The sequence below is a fragment of the Triplophysa rosa genome, unplaced genomic scaffold, assembly GCF_024868665.1.
Source record: "Triplophysa rosa unplaced genomic scaffold, Trosa_1v2 scaffold415_ERROPOS41014+, whole genome shotgun sequence".
NCBI classification, from domain to species: domain Eukaryota; kingdom Metazoa; phylum Chordata; class Actinopteri; order Cypriniformes; family Nemacheilidae; genus Triplophysa; species Triplophysa rosa.
The window spans coordinates 5,715-19,553 of NW_026634417.1; the positions used below are offsets into that span (position 1 = coordinate 5,715).

At 40.8% G+C, this 13,839-nt stretch overlaps 1 protein-coding gene across 1 annotated transcript in view; it reads right to left on the reverse strand.

Annotated features, from left to right (window-relative positions):
* Positions 1-1,134: 1,134 nt before the first annotated feature.
* The window catches only part of LOC130550736 (alpha-tectorin-like), a 29,212-nt gene continuing 16,507 nt past the window's right edge, over positions 1,135-13,839 (reverse strand). The window contains exons 19-34 of the mRNA XM_057328238.1: positions 13,478-13,731; positions 13,229-13,375; positions 12,564-13,143; positions 11,864-12,450; positions 11,215-11,776; positions 10,482-11,086; positions 9,734-10,286; positions 9,372-9,568; positions 8,956-9,091; positions 7,440-7,559; positions 7,178-7,362; positions 6,298-6,455; positions 5,854-6,099; positions 5,609-5,771; positions 1,541-1,643; positions 1,135-1,405 (exon numbers count right to left, since the gene is read on the reverse strand). Coding sequence (XP_057184221.1) covers positions 1,317-1,405; positions 1,541-1,643; positions 5,609-5,771; positions 5,854-6,099; positions 6,298-6,455; positions 7,178-7,362; positions 7,440-7,559; positions 8,956-9,091; positions 9,372-9,568; positions 9,734-10,286; positions 10,482-11,086; positions 11,215-11,776; positions 11,864-12,450; positions 12,564-13,143; positions 13,229-13,375; positions 13,478-13,731 — 4,685 coding nt within the window. The 3' untranslated portion in view covers positions 1,135-1,316. The remainder of the gene's footprint in view (positions 1,406-1,540; positions 1,644-5,608; positions 5,772-5,853; positions 6,100-6,297; positions 6,456-7,177; positions 7,363-7,439; positions 7,560-8,955; positions 9,092-9,371; positions 9,569-9,733; positions 10,287-10,481; positions 11,087-11,214; positions 11,777-11,863; positions 12,451-12,563; positions 13,144-13,228; positions 13,376-13,477; positions 13,732-13,839) is intronic.

Here is a 13,839-nt window from a genome sequence, read left to right on the forward strand (position 1 = left end):
TTGTTCATTTTGCTGAACGAGACTCAAAGATCCGAGTCAGTAAAATGATCCGAACTTCCCATCACTACTGCGGCGCCAAACGTACGTCCTCGCGTGATGACGTCATCAAATTACGATCGGTTTGTGAGATCGGCCAAGTTGAGTACCGATCGAGTTATTAAATGTGATTATCGGCCGATTCCAATTTGTGGCCGATCGGCCGGAGCATCCCTAGTGGGAACAGTTTTAGAATCTGTGAGTACGGATTTTTAAACTGAGGGAACGAATTACAGAACTGTGGCCACGGATTTGCGGGTCTTGTTTTTTTTTTCTCCGAGGAGTGACCAGACGGGCTTCGTAGTTACGCTCTACTGGCGAAGTCGCACTCGCAAAGTTGCTTAATCAGCTTGGTTAAATGCATTTTCTGGATCATATTCGGCTTGAACTCACATGATATCGTTGACATTATCAGCTGTCAATATGCTTTTAAGGCTGATGTTCCTAAATTATGGTAAGGGGCGTTACATTCACGCTACATGCTTGAGGTATTCGACCAATCACAACGCACATGGTAGCTGGCCAATCACAACGCACAGGCTAGCTGGCCAATCAGAGCACACGTCGCTTTTCACAACGATGAGCTTTGTTAAAAATCGAGGCATTTCAGAAAGGCGAGGCACAGAGGAGCAACAGTAATGCATGGTATGTGAGAACTAATGTGTTTTTTAACCGTAAACCGCGTAAACACTGTATTTCACCAAATACACACAATAATGTTTGTTTTAGCTATCAAATATGACCCCTTTTAAATAATGAACTCCTAAAATGAATATTGCCTTTTTTTAGTGTAAACTAGTCTGGCCATTGTTTTCCTGCCATCAAGTAATTTTAGTCAGTGAACTGCTCTCTGAATATTTGTTCTGCCCATTCTCTGTAAACATTAGATTTGAATGTACAAGTGTGTAATAATAATAGCAGACGGAATACTTAAACCTGCTCTTCTGGCACCAACAGCCAGCCAATTTCAAAGTCAAATGACTTTTCTCCCCTATTTCTGATTGGTGTGAACTTTCTTTTGAGAATATGCATTTTTATTCAAACACATGAAAAATATTTTTTTAATTGAATATTTAAAAAAGAAAAAAGAAATCAACAGTCAATTAAAATCTTATTTTATCATGCAAGAAAGAATAATCAAATTGTCAAAACAAGACCATTGCTGTATGTTCATTAGAAAACAAATTAAGATATAATAAATGAAAAAGCAAATGTTAGTATATTTTATAGATTATAAAAATTACAAATTCAATTCATTTAAACAAAATTGTGTAAATATCCTAGAAGAGGGTGCAGGCACTCAGTAGTGAAAACAGCAGAATGATCAAGCAACCACAGAGACCTGAAGCTCCAGATGGGCTCCATGCATCTGTGAATATGGTTCAGTGCATTGTAAAATTACAAAACATGAATTATTAGAATCAAAATAAATGCATGAAATGAAAATAACCATTATGTTTAATTAAGAACATTGAGCAAAAAGGATATTCAAGTAAATGTTTACCTGAATTTCCAACAGACCAGACCAGAGGACCCATGGATATAGAAGAACTGTCGTAAAAGTCCACAGACCTGCCCAACCTCTGGTGATGTCCAGCATAACAGTGCTAAAGATTAAAAGTAGATTGGGTAATTAAAATGATTACTATCGTAATTTACATAATCATAATTTTACCTTTTTTCAAAATTTTCCCTATCAAGACTCACATACAGTATACTGAATATTATCATTCAAACATACAGAGATTTAAGCAACGTCAAAGTAAGTACAGTTGCTGTCCAATATGATCCTAGCGCTCTCTAGTGACGTCACACGCAAGAGCAGGAAATTCCCATTCAAATTGCAACTGTTCTTTACTGATAAGTGGCGAAAAGGTTATGCCACTGCACATGTATTTACAGTATTACCAAAGCGTCTGTGTGTTATATAGACGCCTTTACTGTTAGTAAACATTGTGACGCGTTTTGTGGGCGGAGCTTAGCTGCAGCAGAAAGATCTACATAAAATCATCCTACAGAATATTCTGTGAAAATATAACAACAATATCTATTCAATATTGACTGAATAATGCCATTTAAAAGATTGAAATCTTAGTGAACTTAATGCTTGAAATTAATCTTTGATGCATGTTATCTAATAATTAATTAAATTTTGAGACTTTAGCCTGGGTTTTCACAGGGTTACAAATGTTTACATGCTGATCAATAATGCGAAATTTAGATAAAAACGTTATGTTCATAAAATATCACAAACGGTCGAAAGGTTGGAGACATATAGCAAACAGTTTGACGGAAACAAATGCTTTAAATTTGCTGAATATAGTTGTCCATTTACCTGCTCTGCGTGTCTGCACTACTGTTGTTAAAATAAGCACGTGTTTGCTGCTCTTCATGCTGCGCGTCTTTGGCGGGAGAGAAGCAGCGTGCGGAGCGGAAAGGCAAACAAGTTTGGCGGTAGATAAAGATATTAAATAGCGCAAAAGATCAATTACATTAAATGTTAATGAGAGTGCGTGTAATGCGATTCTCCGTTGTGTAAACGCGCGGCTCAATTTAAACATCCAAAATAGTCAATTGTTTTAAATGGTTTATCAGCCTTAGTCTCACGGTCCGGATGGAACAAAGCAAAGGTCCGGATCAGGCCCGCGGTCCGCCAATTGAGGATGACTGATATACATTATCAAAAGGTAACGGAAAACTATATGACACAATCAACGGGTTTAAGATAAAACCCGAAGAAACACGAAAATAACAAAACAGGGAGCGCTCACGCTGCGTTCCAGACAACGGACATTTCGGATATTGCCACCTCAAACCCAGAAATAAAAGTCTGGAACAGGACTCGAAGTCGGACATGGGACCTCTAAACTCTCAGGTCAAACAACCCTGTCCTAAGCCAAGGCGTTAGCACAGCTGTTAGTGATGGCCGGTTCGCGAACGAATCGTTCATTTGAACCGGTTGAACCGGTTCACCAAATCGGACTGAATCGTTCGAAACGGTTCGCATCTACAAAAAGCACTTATCCACAAATTCCTTCAGTTACTCACTTTTGACATGCATGAAAACCCATCCGACTCTAAATAAACCAGCCAGTATCAACGACTTTTCAGTAAATCCAACAGTACACTACTACATGCTGAACTGAACTGTTAAGCACGAGCGGAGAAGCTATTCAAGTTATAGCTAATCTAGCTGATATAGTAAGCATGCGTGCAGTGGCGTGTTCTATCGAACGCTCCGCCTAGAGCGATCCTTGTTCTCGATTCAAGAATCAGTTGCTACAGTTTTCGGATCACCACTGAACCAACCGAGAGCTGTCTTTCGGACACGTCCGATTTGTGAACCGGTTCAACCGGACAACCGGTTCAACATATAAGAAACTACATTTGCAACATGAACATAAACATTTGAACACAGATCACACTTTTTAATGGTCATAAATATTTGTACAAACATATTCTTTATATTAATGTTGCTTAAAATGCATTACAGAAAACGTTTGTGCAGTTGTGCTTTTATGTTAATTATTTTAAAGGTTAAAAATAATTGTTCGTAAAAATAATAAACTAAACATTTATTTGTTTCATAAGTAATCCATGGTGTTTTCATGAACATCTTATTTAAATTCTAAACAAGATTATATAAATCTAAACATGACGTAATCATCATGTGCGAGAAGCAAGCGGATTCCTTGAATCGCTCTCGCAGACTAGAAGAATCTAGAGTCACGAGAACCGTTTCTGTCGGACATGTCCGATTTGTGAACCGTCGAACCGGTTGCCGGTTCGCTTCTTCTGACACGAACCGATTGCAACAGCTTTCGATTCACGTCCGATTCCGAACCGATGATACGATGATAAGTAAACCAATCTGCAGTGCCGTTTACGTTCATGCCACTGCTAGAGCGGTTCTCGTTCTCGAGTCAAGAGCCGGTTGCAACAGCTTTCGATTCAGCAGTACACGAACCGAAGAGCCGCCTCTTTCGGACACGTCCGAGTCGGTCGTGAGTGAGAACCGATGAGCTAATGATAGTGAGCATGCGTGATTCACCGTGAGGCTACAGAACAGTGTGGACAACTGATGCTGTGCTAATGTTACGAGCGCACGTGAACCGAGGACTTAAAAGCAATCTGGCAAAGCGTAAGTTTATTTAATAACACATAAATCGTATTGAATTATGCATGGATCATATAGTTTCTGTAAAATGCTGATGAAGATTAATTATTCACTTTTTATCTTTAAGACTTAAAATGTCACAGTTTGCTGCACTTTACTGTGCCTATTTGGGTGCTTTAGTTGCAAAACGTATATGTAGGAAACGTGTCAGATCATGACGTGATGTGTTAACTGACAGAAGTTATGATTACTGGTTTTGGTTTATATTTGAATGTGCCGAGTGTATTTTCATCCCAGCCGGTCGGGATGATACTAGAGTCTAGACTTGGCGTGTTTCGTCAGGGTGAGTGACATCATTACGTCAGAGGTAAGAGAATCGGTGAACCGGTCTTTTGAACCGGTTCATTGAAACGAACTGTCTGAAAGAACCGGTTCGCAGAAAAGAGCCGGTCTTCCCATCACTAATAGCTGCTCGGTTTTTGGGCTAAAGGGCTTCCATTTACTGGCTTTGGCGGAGGCGGAGCTACCCAATTTCAAACGGTTGACCAATCAAATAGGGTTTATGGAATTCCAGCCAATCAAATTACAGAGGGCAAGCTGCATTTCAGCCAGTCATACTGAAGAAGCTAGAACATTCAGACAATCAAATTAAATAAGACTGAACATGACTGTCGGGATGCGGGCGCTCATGACGGCTGTGTAGTGAGATGCAAAAAAGCAAACATAACAGAGCTAACAGTTTTACAATAAAAATGATAAATGGTAAGATTCAGCGATGCAAACTACGTATCCTTTGCGAATTCTGCCACTTTAAATATGGTTAGTCACATAATGTAAAGACTTAACGTGTGTTGGACCTGACATGCTAAAAACATATAAAATAACTTTATAGCATATAAAGCATACGATATGACTGTGTATATTATGGATTTAAGAATTCAATAGTCTGCAGGAGTATTATCACAGGTAATGAAATGACTGAAATTATGATTTTTTTTGTCAAATTTGTATTTAACATTATTAAATCAGTTGTTGGGCAAATGGTTCCTTTAGTAAATAAAAATGTTGTACCAGCATTATGTACAATTACTGTTTTTTTTGCATATGCCAACGTGCACAAGAGAGTACCTGAACCTTCTTGTTCCCACTTCAATCACTGCCTGTAAATAACACCTTTCATTATTTTAAAAATTATGAGAGCTTTTCTAAGAATTGATATTAGACTACAATGACATGTGTTCATTCTTGGTTATGATCAGTCGCATTATCACAGAGCATACTTAATACGTCTGTGTGAGTGAATGGTCATAAATGTTTTTAATAGATATATGTATTGTCACAATGTGTTTATCAAAAGTCATTGTGTGCATGATTAAAGGTGATTAAAGCCCTTCATCTTTACTGGCTTTTGACAATTATCATTAAATTATTTATGTAAATTATTTGTAAACTCACAGTTGAGCAGTAGTTGTTGGTGAGAAGACACAGATGAACAGAACAGTGCAGGTAAACTTTAGTGGAGTTTGAGCTGAAGATAAACATCCTGAAGGAGAAACGGCTGGATGTTGAGACACCATTCTGCAGAAGCTCCACTGTGTTGTCTTGTGGATTTGGACACCTGAAGATAAAGAGGATCATTTCTTGAACCCAAACACGTCTTTAAACACGTTAAGAAGCTCAAACTGATGTTTGTGTCTTACTCTCCAGTGATGAGATCCCAGCGCAGACTGTAATCTGGATCATTCACAGGTGTAGCCCAACATGTGTCAATCACTGTGACAAACTGACGGCTGTCAACCCCGTCAACACCGACCTCAACAAAAATCTGATGATTGAGTTCTGCATCCACAAGACCAGTGAAGGGCTGAGAGAACTCAGAATCCTGATAGGGAACCATTCGCACCTGATACCTCCCTTCACCAGCCGGAAGAATCCTGTGTAAAATGCTGGTAAAATAACAAATATTGAGAGTTAAAACACAGTATACAGATAAAAAAGTACGATGAAAAATATTGCATATAGATACCAGTGTTAAAAGAGGTCAAATTAACACTGTGAGAGTTAATTTGACCTTTTTAACACCGGCGATTTTACTGTGTAGGTTTTGTATATAAAAGTGTAGCAAAGTAGAAATTGAGTCTCACGTCTCCAGTGGGTTGATGTCTATCATAGAAAGTGTTTGTGTTTGGGGGTAAATACAGCTGAAATTTAGCTTCAGTATTTTCTCTCTGCTGATGAGACCTGCGACTGACTCTGGTGTCCCCAAAATAAAGTTCTCATAGATGATATGGGTGCCGTTGGCCTGTGGACAACATACATTTAGTTTAAAAGTCAGAAAATTATTTTGATTGAACCAATTGTTCAGTCTGAGTGTATGTGAATTGTATGTTAAAGGAACACTCCACCTTTTTTTGGAAATAGGCTCATTCTCCAACTCCCCCAGAGTTAATAAGTTGAGTTTTACAGTTTTGGAATTTTATTCAACCGATCTCCGGGCCTGGCGATAGCACGTTTAGCATAGCTTAGCATAGATCATTGAATCCAATTAGACCAGTAGCATCGCGTTCAATCGCTATTTAAAACTGGACTCTTCTGTAGTTATATCGTGTGCTAAGACCGGCGGAAATTGAAAAGTTTCCACATGTGGAAATGCGCTGCGTGATATCACTGCGCCTGCTGCAGCCATGTAACGGCAGTAGATTTCCTTGATTATTACGCCGGAATGGAAGTATAGTTCATAATCATATCGGCCTAGTAATCGCAAATTTTCCGCCGGTCTTAGCACACGATATAAATACAGAAGAGTCCAGTTTTAAATAGGAAAAATATCGAAACTTGGTCATGCTACTGGTCTAGTTGGATTCAATGATCTATGCTAAGCTATGCTAAAAGTGCTATCGCCAGGCCCGGAGATCAGTTGAATAGATTCCAAAACGGTAAAACTCAACTAATTAACTCTGGGGGAGTTGGAGAATGAGCCTATTTCCAAAAAAAGTGGAGTGTTCCTTTAATATTGAGTCTTACCACAAGATTAGTGCCACAGATCTGATAATTGTTATCAAAGTGAAACTGCACTCTTCCATTCTGGATGGTTCCTCTGCAGCCGGGGTCATTGAGATGTAGAACATGAGCTGAAAAACCAGCTTCAAACAGCTGACAGCGAGACAGAGATAGAGATCCTGAACTGCTCTCACAGGTTTCAGAGAAATCTGAGGAAAAAACATTATCAGCATTAAAAAGAAAGAGAAAGGTTTTATTTGAGATTTTGTTGTGAAGTGATTCTAACCAAAGGAGTGAGGTTCAGGACTGGTTTGGTTGTCTTTGCAGAAACAGCCGTGAACACCATGTCTCTCTCCACACCATTCATCTTCAGTACAGTTGAGTGAAAGGCATGGATCAGTCACAGCTAAGAGAAGAACACAGAGAAATGAAGCGCATTCATACAACATAGAGTCCACTGAATAATAGATGAGAGCTCCACACCTTTATACAAAGTTAAAGGATGGAGGGAAATGGGACGGATGTTTATTTCTATGTACTTGTAAACTCTCAGAAATAGTATGATCTAGAGATATCTATTCTTTTTCATGCTAGGATAGAAAGTTGCTGGATGTTACTTGATGGCTCTCAAATTCATTTACCAATTCAAATGAGCCCATACTCATTTTTAAATAAAAGAACATATGAATACATATGGATAAATTTGGCACAGCACATACGAGTTTTGGTTTCTGTGGTAGTGGGCATCTCAGTGGTAGTATGAGTAAAGTTGTCTGTTAGAAATAATTAATTATTAAACAAAGAACCAGTTATCACATACATGAGCACTTGTATATGTTTTTACCTACACTGTCTGTTAAACTGCAGCAAGTTGGTCTCACAAACTAATGAATACTAGCTTTGACTCTAACAAATGTGTTTACAATAGAAACCATTACAGAAACTAATGGGTCACTTTACTGGTAATGTTTCAGCATCTATTGGTAGAATTAGGGAGTGTCACAATACACCCATTTTGGCAATAACTGTGATATCAAAAGCCACAATGGTTGTGTAGTATTGCACTCCAGTAATGTAAATCTGAAAAGAAGTAGTACATATCTAAGTTGTAGCATTAAATATGCAATGTGAAACGTTGCAGTCTTAGGTGACACAAGTAGGTGGTGAGAAGTTTCGTGGGAGGGGCTCCAAGACTGAACTCTCCTTGAGTCACCCGAGTTGAAGAGCGTTGTGCGTGACTAGCACTGGTGCCGCTACTAAAAGTGTTAATTTATATTTTTAGGTAAGCTGTTGGGAAATGTGTATATAAAATATGTGTATAAAAATAAAATATTAAAGTGCATGTGAGTAAATTATCTACCTGCACAGTAAGCAGCACAATGCAACGGTCTGACAAACTGTTAAATGTTAAATCTAACACAAACTCATAAACATAATAATTTCCAGGACAGGCTTTGACATGTATGGAATGAGATTCATAACCACAGCAGCCATTCCATGAAGACATGTAGACTTGTCGTGTGACCACTCCATCTTCCAGATGTGGATGAGGACCATTGAGCCATAGTGGACTGTAGATGCCACACATCCCATAACCATGTACACAAACGACACCAAATGATTTACTATGCTTTGGTCCCCCCATCTTTTTAATATTATGACTGTTCACAGTCAAATTATTGTTGTACTGTAAAATTATTATTTTTTCCTGAACGTATTTATCTATCTTTTTTTGCTGTGAGAATGTGGCAACTATCATCAAAGGTGACGGTCACCACATTTGCTACTCATTGACATCTCACCATAGCATCCACGAAGTCCATCTTTGACTGTACACTCCATGGTCGATGGGCAAGAGTATGCGGAACAACGCAGATCATTTGGGGCAAAACACTCACAGTGTTGGGAACATTCTGATGCCCAGATCTGTTCACCAATCTATAGAAACAACAACAATAATGATTAACTTGATGTTTCTTTAACAGAGCAGTGGTGTTTAACATTTACCATTGCATGTCATGATGCCACCACACATACAAAATCATACTAAGTATTGGTATGCAAATAGAGTAATCTACCAAGTATGTATTAAGTCATTGCAATATCCTGTTCATTATTGTATCCACTGTATGTGTTGTAAGGGACTAAGGAAATGTATTTAGCAGTAATACACTAATGCTGTGCATACAATCCCAAAAGTAATGTTTCAACCCCTTACATCATAGTAGAACCCGTCATACAAGCATCCGCATTGCTCCACAGGCACACAGTATTGTCCACTCCTCACAAATCCATCATTACAGAAACATCCCTCAGAGCATGTGTGTTCACAACTAGCATCAATGCTGCTGGCGCACGTATGACCGCAGTCTGTACCACACAACTCATAGGTACTGATGTCTGGACATATCATGTCTGTCAAAGTAACAAATAAATGCATTCATGGTTAAATTAATGATGTAATTTAATGTTTAAAATAATAAAATGAAAAAATAACATAATTCTGAGAAACACATACATTTAGGAAACTATAGTTTAACTGATGGTCTTCTTTAGTACTGTTTACTTCCAGTCACTTACCACAGGATGTAGTTTCTCTCCAGGTGAAGACAACAGCATTGGCAGATTGACAGGCCCTCACATAGGATTGGATAGAATGACACAATACATCATGAAGGTTTCCAGAGAGGCAAACATCAAATGAACAGTCATTAAAGTACGCTTGTGGATCTACAAAAGCGTGACAGAAGCTAAAGGGGCCCTGGTTGTCTCTGATGATCTCACACATGGCATGAGCAATGGTCTGATCTTGGCACAAAGGACAGTTGTCTCCACACCCATTATTGCATGGCATCTCGTCCTCAACCTTCCATTCTGCCCCAAACTGGTCTACTGAAGGAGCCAAAGAACCTGAAGGAGTCATGAAGTCATCCTCTGTATGACCGTTAAAGTTGCCACAAAGTCCACACGTAATTCCTCGGTAGTCTGCTGGTACAATGATGTTTACCGCCCAGAAGCCGTAAGTCACACTCAAACCAAAGTCAGTTGAAACAAGAGTGTTCGATCCAGTGGAGTAGACAGAAACCCGGCCAGAATCAAGTAGGATGGGAAGGTTTCTGACCTCTCCATCAACCTAAATAGAAAAAGAAACTGCATTTTTATACTAAGCAAACAAAACTGTCCCTTTCCAGACACATGATCCAACAATTTGGCTATGCTAGGCTCTACACCCTGAATTCATTTTATAGCGCCAAGAGTGTTCAACCTGGCAAGCTTGTCAAAAACCATAAGTGCCCATCAGTGAAAATGATGAGTCATATTTGCTTACCTGAACAGAAGAATAACCATTGAGGTCCTGTGACATGTGGACGAGATGTCCAGAGACATTGACAAAAACCTCAACGGTAATGGACACTGGGAGTCCATGCCAAGCCTCATTTCTTGCATCCACCTGGAAGTGTGATAGACCACGAGTGTCATTACATACTGTGGCCAGCACATATCTGCATGTGCCCTGGAAATCAAAGTAGGTCCCATCAAAAGAGATATAATGGGGGTCTCCTGAAGCAGAACAGCTAGCATGTGGACTGGGATGGCAGCCATACTCTCCCTCCACCACACTGCAGAGTTCCTGTTCACTGCAAGATGATGGTGTGCAATGGACATTTCCAGTAATCCCATCACAAACACACAGTGACTGGCACTCCTCATCACGCCAGAACTGCTCTCCAGGCTGTCGATAACGTCCAGCATAGCGACAACCACAGCCCATTGGTGGCACGCAGTGATCTCCATTCAAAACAAGCCCATCATTACACTGGCATCCCTCCTGGCACTGCAGGGTGCACTGAAAGGGAAATGAGAGACTCGGGCAGGATGCAGGACAGGATGTGCCACACAGATCGTAATGGGCATTCGGTGGGCAGGTGGGTTCTGGAATCACAAAGCACAATGACAAGCAGAAGAGTGAGCAAAATTATCATAACTTTGCAGCCCAATTCAAAAGTAATGAAGAGGATTCGGTTTTAGTCTGCAAATCACATAAGTTATAAGATACTAACCACAGTGGGTAATGCTTCTCCACTCTCCAACTGCAATGCCATTCTGTTGGCAGAGCAGAGTGTATCCCCGCAGGGCCTCACAGAGAGCCTCCCTGGCTCCGCTGGTCTGCTCTAGCATCTGAATGCAATCTTGGATTCGTTGAGTAGGGTCTAGTGTTCTGCTGCACTCAGCAAATGGTCCATCGGGCATGGACATGATGCTGCATTGCTCACTGAACTGGCTGTTCTGATAATGTCCTGGTTCCCAGAGGTCAGCTGGATCCTCACAGTGGGCTGATAGGGACCCATCACGCCAACTGTCTGCAAATGTCTGGGGGCCATCCAGCAGGACACCATCTGGACTTATAAACTCATCATAAATATTTCCATTCAAGTTCCCACATAGACCTCCAAGTGTACCACTGTAGGTGCTCGGCACCGTGATCCTGACAATGTGTGGCCAGTCAGCTCTAATGGTCACCCCGAAGTTTGTTTCCAGAACAAAACCCATGACACCACTGTGATAGATGCTGATCCGACTGGATCCAACACTAATGGGCAAACCAACCATCTGTCCATCCACCTGTATATGAGAATGAAATGGTTAATTTCATTTCAAAGTTGCCTTTTTTAACACATGAAATCCTTATAAGAGAGTGTTTTTTCTAACCTGCACATTGCTCCCTTCCCCCATTTCTATGGAGACATGAGTCCCTTCTGCCTCAAACTTCAGGAACCTAGCAAAACCTTGAAGGCCTCGTGGTACTTTCTCCACTGTCAAAAGAAAGGATGGTAATTGGGATGGTCCCATGACCCTTGCAAGGGTCAGTCCACAAGCTCCTGGATATCTGAAAGTTAGTCCATCAAAGGTATGATAGAATCCTAGGCCTTCAACTGAACAGGAAGCATAGCTGGTGGGTCTACAGCCCCTCACACCGTGATGAACTTCACACATCTCTGCTGGACCACACTGGTGCTGATGGCAGATCATTGTCCTGCTGCTGCAAACACACTGCCTCCCACAGTCCTCATCCAACACTACTGACTGTCCCTCAGCGTAATAGAATCCCTCAAAGGTGCAGCCACAGTCTGCTTCAGGAACACATGTCCCAGCACTGAGAATGTACCCAGCATCACAGATACAGCTCTCTTGATTGGGCAAGGGACAGTTCATGGGGGCAGAGGGATCAGTGCAGGTTGCAGGGCAGCTTGTTCCTTGAGGCTCAAAATGGCTGTGCTCATCATTGCATATGATCTCTGGAAATGGATGGTGCAAATAAGAACATTCAACAATCACCGATCTTTCATCTTTCAAATGGATTGAAATAGTTTGGTGCAAAATGCCATTATACAAGTAACAGGGGTCTTACCACAGAATCCCTGCTGTCTCCACTGGCCAAGTTGTACTCCCTGCTGTTGGCATTGAGCAGCGTACACATTGAGAGCCTGGCACAGAATGGGTTGGTACCCTCCTCCTAAGCAAAGATCGTACATACAGCTCCCTGTGTATGTCTGAGTTGAAAGCACAGAGTGACAGGCAGCAAAGGGGCCAAACACATCTCCTAGGATCCCACAGTGGTTTGTATCACCGTAAACACTCATTTCGTCATCGCTGCAACCAGCACAAGCCAAACCCGTGCACCTGACATTATGACATTCCGGGTCTGTGTCCCCCTCTACCTTCCAAGAGTTGGCAAAGTCCACATCTGAGCTCAGTATCTCCCCAGAAGGGGAACGGAAATCATCTTCAGGATACAGGTTAAAATTCCCACACAGACCACATGTGGCATTCTGGTATTCATAAGGTACAGAGATGGTGACCCAGCTGTATGCATCATATGTAACAACCAGACCAAAGTCTGTGCTGACGGCCAAGGTGAAACCTGACTGATAGACCTGGATGGAGCCATTGCGCAGACTGAAAGGTGTTGCTGTAAGGGTCCCATTAACCTAGAAAATGTTGTCATGAAAGATTTTAGAAATCTGAAAACGTGACCAAATTCAAGTCAGCATTACAGCATACAGTGATATTAACCTTTGCCTCATAATAGTGATCTTTAATCAGTTCAATTTCTTCATCATACACAACCACTCTGACCATCCGAGTCCATGACACATGTGTACTACCGCGGTGCTCATTTTTGCCCTCAATGCGATAGTAGGGCAAACCATTTCCACAAGCCTAAACAATGATACAAGATCAGAATCACAAGAAAACGGTCAAATTTATCACATACTTCTCATAAAACATATAAAGCCAACGAAACAGTCAGTAGAAACTAACCTCTGATAGAACGTAAGTACAAGTTCCTTGAAAGTGAAAAACCTGGTTGTCAAAGGTGTAGTAGTGAGGATCTCCAGAGATGGTGCAGGTTTGCCTTTGAATGTTCTGACAAGAGTATTGGAAAGCGTCTCTGCGGCATGCTTGGGAATAAGTGCAGGGCTCCAGGCTGCACTGGAGACCACTACTGGTACAGGTGCATCTCTCCTGACAGGTGGAATCACTCCAGAAAGAATCTCCCAGCTGCACTGCTAAACCTAAAACAACACATTATGGGTGTATATACTTAAAATCAAATATACTAGAAGACCACATATACATTTTACAGCCACGGTAGAAAGAATACGTAGATCATTAATATATAG